The following is a 13,074-nucleotide window of genomic DNA, read 5'->3' as shown; positions in this document are numbered from 1 at the left end:
GTTGATGTTAAAATCTTGGCCAAAGTTTTGGCTTATAGATTAGAAACTGTTATCCCCTCTATTATTTCTGATGATCAAACTGGTTTTATTAAAAACCGTCTTCCTTTTTTTAACATTCGGCATTTATTTAACATTTTATATTCACCTCCAACTGGGATTCCTGAATGTGTTATTTCCCTCGATGCGGAGAAAGCATTTGATTGTATAGAGTGGAACTACCTTTTTGCAGTTTTAGAAAAATTTGACTTCGGTCAAAGTTTTATCTCTTGGATTAAATTGCTGTATTTGTGTCCTACTGCCTCTGTTTTGACTAATTTTCAGAAATCCCAGTTATTTAACCTCAAACGTGGCACCCGCCAGGGATGCCCTTTAAGTCCCTTTCTCTTTGATTTGGCTATAGAACCTTCGGCGATAGCATTTCGAAATTGTCCTGAATTGACCGGGATTTGGAGAGGGGGTGTTGAGCATAGAGTTTCTCTTTATGCTGATGACTTATTACTTTTTCTTTCAAATCCGTCTACATCCTTACCTCCAATGTTTTCACTTCTTGATCAGTTTAGCCAGTTCTCTGGCTATAAACTTAATTTACATAAGAGCGAACTTTTCCCAATTAATAAAGAAGCACAAGAATTAACATTTCGTGATCTCCCTTTTAAAGTAGTTCATAATCAATTTACTTATCTTGGGATTACAGTCACAAGGAAGTTTAAAGATCTCTTTCGTGAAAATTTTGCCGATCTTTCATATACTATAAAACAGAGTCTGTTACAATGGTCACCTCTATCTATGTCTTTGGTAGGTCGTATCAATTTTGTTAAAATGTATGTTCTCCCTAAACTTTTATATTTATTTCAATCAATCCCAATTTTTATTCCTAAATCTTTTTTTGATTCCTTAGACTCTATTATTTTGTCATATCTGTGGAAGAATAAGCGCTCTAGAATTAATAAAGTTTATCTCCAAAAATCTAAAAAAGAGGGTGGCATGGCTTTACCTAACTTTCGTTTATATTATTGGGCAGCCAATATACGTTGTGCTACCTTTTGGTCTTTTTTCCATGGCCAACCCAAGTGCCCTAATTGGGTGGCAATGGAGTTGAGTTCCACTAAAGATTTATCTATCTCTGCACTTCTTGGCTCTGTACTCCCTAGTAGTTTGTCCAGATTAATTGTTAATCCTCTTGTTAGACACACTTTGCGTATATGGGCTCAGTTTAGGAAGTTTTATGGTTTCCATGGTTTTTCCTTTTCTAGCCCTATCTTACATAATCACCTTTTTTTACCTACTACGTATGATTCAGCATTCCATGATTGGTATAGGAAGGGCATTAGACATTTTGAAGATCTTTTTATTGATAATCGCTTCGCATCTTTTCAACAGCTCTCTGCTAAGTTCAATCTGCCCAATGCTCATTTTTTTAGATATCTCCAAATTAGACACTTTATTAATCCTTTAATTCCTAACTTCCCTGAAATGCCTGAGAAAAATGTTATGGATTTATTTCTTTCTATTAATCCACTAGGTAAAGGTTTAATATCATTTATTCGTGATAAATTAGCATCCTTACGGCGTGCCCCTGTGGATAAAATTAGAATGGCTTGGGAGCATGATTTAAATATCTCCTTATCTGATGAGACTTGGGATTCGATTCTCAAATCAGTTAATTCAACCTCTCTTTGCGCTTGCCATTGCCTTTTACAGTTTAAGATTGTTCATAGAGTCCATATGTCTAAATCTAAACTATCCCGATTTTACCCTAACATCAGTCCTCTCTGTGATAAATGCAAAAGGGGCAAGGCCTCTCTCATTCATATGTACTGGTTTTGTCCTAGCTTGGAGAAATTTTGGAAAGACGTCTTCATAACGTTATCTTGTATTCTGAATAACCACCTAGAACCTAACCCTTTAATTGCTTTGTTCGGTTTTTTGGGTGAGACAGATTTACGTCTGAGTTCGACTAAGTGTCGAATATTATCTTTTGCTTCTCTCCTGGCTAGACGTTTAATCCTCCTCAGAGGGAGGGATGTTGCCCCGCCCACGCATGCTCAATGGCTTAACGATATTATGTCCTGCTTAGACCTTGAAAAAATTCATTATTCAGTTCTTAATTCGGATACAAAGTTCCATAAGGTCTGGGGACCTTTTATTGAGTATTTTCATAACCTTCCTCTTAACTAAGGTTTTTTTTTCGGTCCCTTGCTTTCAGCTCCTTTTTTGTTGGTAGTAGGCATTAATATCTTCTGTTGCTAAGTGTATTTACAGTTTTGGGGGTTTGAATGTCCTGATGTATACTCTCTAGATTGTGTTGTGGTTGGTCTGGAGTTCTTTTTTGTTGCGGGGCTTGGGGAGGATACTAATTTTACATATCTTCAATTTGGGTGCTTTCTCAATTATCTTCTTTTGTATTATATTATTATTGTATGTTTATTTTTGCACTGTATTAATGTTCTTCATTTCGATCTGGGTTTTTTTTTATCTGTAGCGATGTAGAAAATGTATAAAAAAACTAATTAAAAAAAAAAGTTTCTCTGGATCCCATGCCTCCTGAGCCTATCATGAAGAACTTTGTCAAATACCTCACTAAAATCCATGTACGACTACATTCCACTCCTCGAACTTCATCAATTTATTTTATCAGAGTCGAACTTTTGAACTGCCTGTACAACCTGTCAATTTTGCAGTGTGAACTGAAGGTGTAGGACGGTTGCAGCGTGCATGTACAAGCCAAACTGAGGAGGTGGGGCTCGCGCCTGAGAGCGGGAAACTAGCCAACATCTGGCTGCTGGAACGGACTTTGAGGTGATTCGAAGAGGCAGAGCTGAGATGAGGCAAAATCGAAGGGGCGGGGGGCACAGTACCAAGAGCAAGGTACAAGTTGAGGTTTGACCGATTTAAGAGCTGGGCCGAATTAGAAAGGTTGAGTATGGGACAAATTGAGACAGCAAGTCCCGGGCCCGAGAACATATCAAAGCAACAGGGCCAGGGTCTAAGAGTGAGGAACAACATGCTGCTTGGCCAATTTAAGAACCAGGCCAGATTGAAAAGGTTCAGGTGTCAGGGCTGGAGGTGATAGGCGGCGTTCAGCTCGCTGCTCAGCGAGGTTTACTTATCTCTCTGCTGAACTGAGACTGTGGTCTGCAACTAATGGGCTCCTGGATCGGATGCAGTGATGACTGGCTTTGTGGCTGTGGGGTACAAATGAGGTACTTGAGGACTTTAAGAAATGCAAGAGAACATCTAAGAAAGAAATCAGGAGGGCTAAATGAAGGCCTGATGTTGCTCTAACAGATAAGATGAAAGAGAATCTTAAGGGCTTCTACAGATATTTTAAGAGCAAAAAGAATGGCAGTCTATGCATGGAGCCAAAAGTGATGGGACTTTTAAATGGACTTTTTGCATTTGTATTTACTTGGCAGATGGACACACAGATAATAGAAGTGAGTCAAAGCAGCAGCAAGACCACAGACCCTATATGGATTACAGAGGAAGAGGTGTTTGCTGCCCTGAGGCAAATTAAAGTGGACAAATCCCCAGAGCCTGACAAGGTGTTCCCTCAAACCTTGTGAGAGGCCAGTGCAGAAATTGCAGGGGCCCAAGCAGAGATATTTAAATCATCCTTAGTGACAATGAGTTACCAGCAGATTAGAGGATAGCTAATGTTGTTCTACTGTTTAAGAAAGGCAGTAAGAATAAACCAGGAAATTATAGGTCCGTGATCCTGACATCAGTAATGGGAAAGTTATTGGAAGGTATTCTAAGAGACCAGAGATTGAGTACTTGGATAAACAGGGATTGATTTGGGAAGTCAGCATGGTTTTGTGTGTGGTAGGTCGTGTCTAACCAACCTTATAGAGTTTTTCAAGGAAGTTACTAGGAAAGTTGATAAAGGGAAGGCAGCGAATGTTGACTACATGGACTTCAGCAAGGCAGTTACTTGGAATTCATGATGAGATAGTAAATCAGTCAGTTTGGATTTGCAAAAACATCTCCTTCAAACTCTCCATCAGCACAGGAGCACCGCAGGGATATGTACTTAGCCCCTGCTCTACTTGCTTTACAGCTATGACTGTGTGGCTAAGTTCAGCTCCAACACCATATACAAATTTGCTGATGACACCGCTGTTGTGGGCTGTAGGTTCCTAAGGTTGTCATAGTGGGGATAAGCTCCCACTACCTATAAAGTGCTCCAAACAGCATGCAACTCTAAAAGCCTCTGACAACTAAGTCCAACTCTTGGCCTTCACATATGGCTTAGTTACTAGGCCTGGCGGAACTGTTTCTACTGACAAGAGAAGGGGCAAAGGAGGACCACTGGTGCCTCAAAACCAGTTGCAGATCTGGTTTCGCGCAGATGGGGCTCGTCAGTCTTGGTCAGTAGCCTGCCTAGGAGAAGGAAAACTCTGATTTTTAAACCTCCGCTGCCTTGTGGCCATACCCACCCATGGGAAAGGCTTTGGGAGTAAACCCTGAGGAAGAAATCTGGAGCCAGGGTCCCTAAGGCAGTTTGATGTTGCTTACAACTTCAATCTGGCAACCTCTGCAACAACACTGGTGCTAAGCTGTATCGACGCTTGCCCTTCCCTTGGACTACATCAGTGACGTGGAGAGGGGGAACCCGGTGCATGGGCAACAGCCAGTTCTTCAAATCTTCCCGCCCAGACTTGCTCCCTGGAGAGGACACAGTCCACCAGAGGTGCAATGCCATGATCCCCTGGGATCAACGGCTGCCTACTAATGTGGGCTGTATCAAAGGAGGTGATGAATCAGCATACAGGAGGGATATTGAAAACTTGGCTGAGTGTGTAATAACAACCACCTGTCACTCAATATCAATATGACCAAGAAACTGATCGTGGACTTTAGGAGAGGGAAACCAGAGGTCCATGAGTCAGTCTGCATTGGAGGATCAGAGGTGGAGAGGGTCAGCAACTTTAAATTCCTGGGTGTCACTATCTCAGAAGACCTGTCCTGGATCCATCATATAAACATAATTGTGAAGAAAGCATGACAGCGCTTGTACTTCCTCAGGAGTCTGTGGAGGTTCGGCATGACATTGAAAACCTTGACAAACTTCTACAGATGTGTGGTGGAAAGTGTGCTGACTGGCTGCATTAGAGCCTGGTATGGGAACACAATGCCTTTGAGCGGAAAATCCTACAAAGTGGATTCGGCTCAGTGCATCATGGGTAAAACCCTCTCAACCACTGAAACCATCATGGGTAAAACCCTCTCAACTACATGAAATATTGCCATGGAAAAGCAGCATCCATTATCAAAGATCCTTACCACCCAGGCCATCAGGTAGAAGGTACAGGTGCCTCAGGACTTGAATCACCAGGTCAAGAACAGTTACTACCCCTCAAACATCAGGCTCTTGAACAAAAGGGCATAAGTATACTCATTTAAGGACTATTTTATCTTGTTATTTTATGCTTATTATTTATTGCTATTTATTTATATCTGCACTTACAGTTTGTTGTCCATTGACCCCTGGTGACATGTATGTACGCTGACAATAAATTTTACTTTGAATTTTGAATTGGATTAGACATTCGCTTTGTGGGAGAAGCCAGAGAGTGATAGTAAATAGTTGCCTCTCTGACTGGAGGCCTGTGACTAGTGGAGTGCCACAAGGATTGGTGCTGAGTTCTTTATTGTTTGTCAACTACTGTACAGGTAGGCCTCCGTTAGTCTCAATAGACCATGGATTTGCGCCTTGGAAAGTTTCCAGGGCACAAGCCTGGGCAAGGTATTTTTTATGGAAGACCGGCAGTTGCCCAAGCTGCAAAGTCTCCCCTCTCCACGCCACCGATGTTGTCCAAGGGAAGGGCATTAGGACACATACAGCTTGGCACCGGTGTCGTCACAGAGCAATGTGTGGTTAAGTGCCTTGCTCAAAGACACGCACACAGCTTCAGCCAAGGCTCGAACTAATGACCTTCAGATCACTAGATGAACACCTTAACCACTTGGCCACACACCAACACCAACTACTGTATCTCAAAGATCTGAATGATAATGTGGTTAACTGGATCAGCAAATTTGCAGATGACACCAAGATTGGGGGTGTAGTAGAGAGTGAGGAAGACTATCAAAGCTTGCAGCAGGATTTGGACCAGCTGGAAAAAGGGGCTGAAAATGGCAGAGAGAATTTAATACAGAGAAGTGTGAGGTGTTACAAGTGTTGCACTATGGGTGGCCAACCAGGGTAGGTATTATACAGTGAACGGTGGGGTATTGAGAATGCAATAGAACAAAAGGATCTGGGAATACAGGGCCATAATTCATTGAAACTGGTAGCAGAAAGCTTTTGGCACATTGGCCTTCATAGATTAAATTATTAAGTACAGGAGTTTAGATGTTATGTTGAAGTTGTCTAAGACGTTGGTTAGGCCTAATTTGGAGTACTGTGTGCAGTTTTTGTCTCCTACCTACAGGAAAGATGTAATAAGATTGAAAGAGTCCAGAGAAAATTTACAAGGATGTGGCCAAGACTGGAGGGCCTGAGTTATTAGGAAAGACTGAATAGGTTAGATCTTTATTCCTGAGACTGTAGAAGATTGAAGGGAGATTTGATAGAGGTATACAAAAGTATGAGGGGTATAGATAGGGTAAATGCAAGCAGGCTTTTTCCACTGAGGTTGGATGAGACTGCAGCGAGAGGTTATGCGTTAAGGGTGAAAGATGAAATGTTTTAAGGAAACGTCTTCACTCAGACATTGATGTGAGTATGGAAATAGCTGCCAGTGCAAGTGATGAATGCGATTTCAATGTTTAGGAGAAGTTTAGTCAGGTACATGGATGGAAGGGGCATGGAGGGCTATGGTCCAGGTACAGTCAACAGGACTAAGCAGTTTTTAATGGTACAGCATGTACTAGATGGGCCAAAGGGCCTGTTTCTGTTCTGTAGTTTTCTATGATTCTATGACCCTATGGAGATTTTAGTGGAGTTGAAGTCTGCAAAAGCTGCAAATTTCTGAATTACTTCAGAGGAGCCACTCCAATGCAATGCAAAAGGGAGCAATTACTACACCATACAGAAAATGCTGGATGAACTCAGCAAGTCAGGCAGCATCTGTAGAGGGGAATAGACAATTGACATTCAGGCCAAGACCCTTCATTGGGACTGGAAAGCAAAGTTCCCTCCCCCACCCACCCATTTTCCCTTTCACCTGGTCTCACCTATACCTGCTAATTTGTACTCCTTCTCCCCCCTCCTGCCCCTTCTTATTCTGGCTCTGCCCCTTTCTTTCCACTCCTGATTCATGGACATTCAATGGATTTTGATCTGCTTAATCTAAATAAAAGGTGAAAATTTCATTCAATTGGTCTGGGATTGGATTCACTCCAAAAACAAAGACTAAACTGCAGATTTCATATGGAGATTGTGTTACCTGTTTACTTGCTCGCACCATTACTTTCTCCTTCTCAATTCTGACCTGTGAAAAGAAACATCATTGTTAGAGTATATCCGTAAATGACATATATAGATGAACACCGAAAGGCCCAGGCAGTGTTCCCATAAGAACTGAGGTAGCATGGCCATATACAGTGTGCTCACAGGGAAGGACGTTAAATAACTGAAGAAGAAAGTATATGCTATTAGCATGAAATGAAGTAAGATGGACGGAGGCTGAGCACTAAGTGGTGGTTCTATAGTATGCTGAGTTAACCCTAACCCTAATGCAAGGGCCAGATATGATTTGAATCTGCACCCTCAGCTTTATGTCATCTGTGGAAGGCACAGCTCCATTCATTTAAATGGTCACCAATTTACACCACCTAAGGTCAACAAAAGCAAGTGTTTTTATTGTTTCACAGTATTTTAATTAAAATCAGTATTTCTAATTAATTTATGTGATTGCATAATTTTAATGCTTTAGCAATTGGATGTTTATCAAATGTTTCTAATTCTCTCTGATGACTACTTTGCCTCTTGCAATGTTCACAGCTGCAGAAATGTCAGGACAGTGGGAAATGTGTAGTGCACAAGCTAAAGTCAGCAGTGGTGTGTCCTGCATGAGGCGCTCACACAGTGCAAAGTGTATGCAGTCCTATACACAACATTTCAACTAAACTACCACAGTACATTTGGGGGTCTGATCTAATCTTGGAACAGCAGAAGAATGGAGGTGGGAGATATTGAATCAAGCAGGGGAGTGTTTTTTTTTACCACACTACTTATGTCAATTCCTGACATATACAGTAAATACTGGCCTGGGCTCCAAAAGAGAGCTCCTCTGCATTTCTTTGAAACAGCATCAAGAGATTCCAGAGATTCATTGAGTTGTGCAACACAGAAACAAGCCTTTCAGACTGACTTGTCCAGGCTGACTAAGATGAATATATCTAAACTAATTCCACTTGCCCACATTGAGACATATCCCTCTATACCTTAATCTATCTATGCACCTGTCTAAATATTTTTAAATGTTGTAATTGCATGTGCCTCTACCACCTTTTCTGGCAGCTCATTCCATATAACCCGCCATCCTCTACATCAGGGGTTCCCAACCTGGGGTCCATAGATCCCTCGGTTAATGGTAGGGGTCCATGGCATACAAAAAGGTATTCCATCTGGGTAGCAACATCTTATATCCTGTCTGGGTAGCTTCCAACCTGGTGGTATGAACAGCAATTTCTCGAACTTCTGGTAATGGTTCCATCCTCACTTCACCATTCCCCATCCCCCCTCCCTCTCTCACCTTGTCTCCTTGCTTGCCCATCGCCTCCCTCTGGTGCTCCTCCTACTTTTCTTTCTTCCATGGCCGTCAGTCCTCTCCTATTAGATTGCCCCTTCTCAAGCCCTGTATCTCTTTCACCAATCAACTTCCCAAATCTTTACTTAACCCCCCCCCCCCCCAGTTTCAGCTATAATTTTGTGTTTCTCCCTCCCCTCACCTCACCTTCTAACTCTGACTCCTCATCTCTTTTTGTCCAGTCCTGTTGAAGGGTCTCGGCCCAAAACATTGACTGTACTCTGTTCCATAGATGCTGCTTGGGCTGCTGAGTTCCTCCAGCAGTTTGTGTGTGCTGCTTGGGAACTCCTGCTCTAGATGAAAAACTTTCTCCTTTTTCTCCTGAAAGTCCAAGTAACATCCTTGTGAACCTTTTCTGCATCTTCTCTAACATAATCACATCCTTCCTCTGACAAGGAAACTAGACCTGCAAACAATACTCCAAGTGTGGTCTAACCAACTGTAACATGACGATTCCAAATCTGCATTCTCTTGTGTCCCAACACCTGTACACATTGCCATAGACCATGAAGGCAAGCATGCCATTGCCTTTTCCATCTGCCCATCGACCTTTATTGCCTCTTCCAGGAAACTATATATTTGTCTCCTTGGGTCTCTCCCCAGAGTCCTGCTATTCTCTGAGTATGCAATGGTCTGTTTAAGTTCCCAAGATACTTCACTTCAAATTTGTCTGGATTCAGTTCCATTAGCCATTCCCTTGCAAGCTTTCCCATTTAGTCACGATCCTGTTGTAAACATAGGCAATCTTCATCACTGTCCAATATACCTCTAATTTTGGTGGCAAATGCAAACTTACTTATCATACCACCTATATTCACATTGATATCATTAACATATATGACAAACAACACAGGACCCAGCCTCATTTCTTGTGACACACCACTGGTCACAACCCTCTACTATCACCCTCTGACTCCTACCACCAAGACAATGTTGTACCCAATTGGCTAGCTCATCCGGGATCCTATGTGTTCTAACACAGTGAACCTGCCTATCATGCAGGACCTTGTCAAGTGAAGAATGTCTACTGCCCTGTACTCGTCAATCTTTTTGTTCACCTCTTCTAAAAACTCTCAAATTTGTAAGGCATGATTTTCTGCACACAAAAACTATGCTGCTTGTCCTTAATCAGCTCCAAATACAAATGAGTCCTGTCTCTCAAAGTCATTCGTTTTACAGTTACTGGCGTAAGGCCTTCAGTTTCTGGGCATATGCTTGCAGCCCTTCTTAAATAAAGGCACAACATTTGCCATCTGCCAGTCTTCTAGTATCTCACCTGTGACTAACAAAGGTACAAGATTCTCTGCCAGGGCCTTAGCAATTGCGTCCCAATATTAGGACTTCAGTGCAAGCTCTCTTTCTATAGAAGATACCCACACTGGTACAACTTTCCTGGAAGTAATTGTATCCAAGTGTCTCAAAGATTAAAACACCCAAATCAGAGCGGAGACCAAACCGGTGACATTGTAGGCAGTTTTGTACGGGATTAAGTGAGCATTTGTTGCAGCACAAGAAGATAGCCAAGCGTTACCTGAAACTTTGGTAAACTATCTAATCCAGGAAAATCTTCAATATCACCAGTTGCAACATTAAAACAAGCCCCATGCCATGGGCAACGAACTCTCCCATTAGTTAAAACACCTGAGAATTGAAATTAATTTCAATTATAATATGTTCATTTTCCTGCTGAGTCATAAAAAAGTAGTTTTATTCTGTTTATAATTTATGATAGAACACTGTATGAAACACTTTATATCGAAGGGGTATTGTGGTGGGTTATAGGAGTAATTATACCCATATGTCACTGTGCAGCTGCAGGTTATTCTAATGTCAGATTGATTGTGCACCCAGTACCTTCTGAGAAATAAACATATCAGTCTATCAAGTGTTGTGTAGCTTGAATGTGCCTTAGTTTTATTTTAAATAATTCATTCCATAGATGGGGCAAGGCCAGCATTTATTGCTTTGTAAAGGTGACAGTGAGAACTGGAGCAATCCTTGTGATGAAGGTACCCCTTCAGTGTTACTAGGAAAGGGATTCCATTACTCCAATTCAGCAGTAATGAAGGAACAGCAATTTATATTTTGGACAAATTTTGAGATTCCTATGTACCTGCTGTGTCGGCTGGTGGTGTAGTGGCATCAGCACTGGACTTCAAGGCAAATGGTCCTGAGTTCAAACCCAGCCAGGTCCCAACTTGGGCAGCAGCAGTATCTGCATGCACAATCCACTTCCATATCTTGCCATGAAAACACTATGGTCCATGAGGTCATGAAGAGTCGGACTCGATTAAATGATTGAACAACAAGTGTACCTGTTGGCACTAATCATCTCAGTGATGGAAATTATATATTTAAGAAGCATAAATTCTTAGATGCTGAGATGCTACAGTGAGTGCTATAAGTAGGATATACTGCTTATATCAAATAAAGGCAGATGTTTTGATTTTGATGGGTGAGGATGTGCTGCTGTTAATCTCCATTACATTGAATTGGCAAAATATTAAGGGCCACACAGAAGTAATTCACTGTTGTCTTGCACTGATACATCTTGTGCATGACTCAGTATGTCTTCCTTAGTGAAGAGGTTAACCTCATTGGACTTACGTTGACAATTAAAAGACTGTAGGCCAGAATGGAAATGCCATTCCAGCAACAGGGACCAATAGTGGAGAGCACTGATGTGAAGCCTAATTTATCTTGCATTAACCATCTGATTCTCTGGCTGAAAAATTCTACTAACATTCCTTCAGCAGCTTAATTTTTGACTAGTATTCTTTGGAAACTCCACTAGTCAACAATTTGATGGATGAGTTCTCAATATTCATCATAATACCAAATATTGTCCTTATGAAGAACCACTCACCTTTTACCAGAGGCGCTCCATAATGGGAACACTTATGTCCTATTGCACAATATTCTCCCCTCTCTTTAATCAGCAGGGCTTTGCCACAGGCCACATCCACCTCTCGCATCCTGTGGGTCCAAAGCACACAATTTAGGCACAATCCATTCTTCAAACAGTTTTTCCTGCATCTCTCTTGCCCATGCCAGGGAACCAACTCTACTTTCACATTAATCCATAATGTCAGCTGGTTATTGATTGAGCAAAGCAGTGTTACACAGGCCTCAGTAGTATGCAAGTAACTTGTTTAAATTCCTCCAGAGCCTCACTCCTCATCAGTTCTGTAAGTTCCTCCTGTCCTATAATCATTGAGATCTCTTAATTTTACGGTTCTGGCATCTTATGCCCTCTTAATTGTGCACATCTCCATCACTCCACTCTTGTGCCCTATCTAACCCCACCTGTAGTCTTTCCACTTCTGTGTATAAGAGACCAACTAACTCAATTTAAGATTCAAGACCATCTAGGGTATTTAATTCTGTTCTACTGGGTAAACTTGTTTGCTGAGATCAAAACTATTATGGTGGGTTAGTCAGCTTTGAAGAAGTGTGAAAGATTTGCAGTACTGTAATATTCCTGCTGATGTCACTGTTAGCATGTATGCCATCTTGCAGATTGCTACTTCAATAATTCAAACCTCATCCTACACAACACAATTTTCAAGTCAAGTAAACTTTTATTGTCATTTCGACCATAACTGCTGGTACAGTGCATAGTAAAAATGAGACAACGTTTTTCAGGACCATGGCGTTCGTTACATGACACAGTACAAAAAACTAGACCAAACTACATAATTAAAAAAAGCAACACAGAGAAAGCTACACTAGACTACAGACCTACACGGGACTGCATAAAGTGCACAAAAACAGTGCAGGCATTACAATAAATAATAAACAGGACAGTAGGGCAAGGTGTCAGTCCAGGCTTCGGGTATTGAGGAGTCTGATAGCTGGGGGAAGAAACTGTTACATAGTCTGGCTGTGGGAGCCCAAATGCTTCGGAGCCTTTTCCCAGACGGCAGGAGGGAGAAGAGATTGTATGAGGGGTGCATGGGGTCCTTCATAATGCTGTTATAACCTGGATTTGAGTAAGTAGGGAAGACTGTCGTTATCAGCTTTTCACCCATTTCCCTTACTGTGCACATTTTACAAAGGCAAACCATTCATTTACGTACATTTACTTTGTTTTTATTTATTATTTATTTATCTTATTGAGATACAACGTGGAATTGGCCCTACCAGCCCTTCGAGATGCACCAGCCAGCAGTCCCTGATTTAATCCTAGCCTAATCATGGGACCATTTACAATAACCAATTAACCTACCAGATGGTACATCTTTAGACCGTGGGAGGAAACCACAGCTCCTGGAGGAAGTCCACATGGTCACATGGAGAATGTACAAACTCCTTA

General features: G+C 41.6%; 1 protein-coding gene across 8 annotated transcripts in view; it reads right to left on the bottom strand.

Annotated features, from left to right (window-relative positions):
• Positions 1-13,074, bottom strand: part of aifm3 (AIF family member 3) — a 254,504-nt gene that overhangs the window by 159,698 nt on the left and 81,732 nt on the right. For all 8 annotated transcript variants that reach the window (XM_073065336.1, XM_073065339.1, XM_073065340.1 and 5 more), the window contains 3 exons: positions 11,626-11,735; positions 10,291-10,400; positions 7,395-7,439 (listed from right to left, as the gene is read on the bottom strand). In XM_073065336.1, coding sequence (XP_072921437.1) covers positions 7,395-7,439; positions 10,291-10,400; positions 11,626-11,735 — 265 coding nt within the window. The remainder of the gene's footprint in view (positions 1-7,394; positions 7,440-10,290; positions 10,401-11,625; positions 11,736-13,074) is intronic.

Source organism: Hemitrygon akajei, chromosome 14, assembly GCF_048418815.1.
Source record: "Hemitrygon akajei chromosome 14, sHemAka1.3, whole genome shotgun sequence".
Lineage (NCBI taxonomy): Eukaryota > Metazoa > Chordata > Chondrichthyes > Myliobatiformes > Dasyatidae > Hemitrygon > Hemitrygon akajei.
Note: the sequence above shows the minus strand (reverse complement) of the source record. Positions and strands in the feature narration are given on the sequence as shown.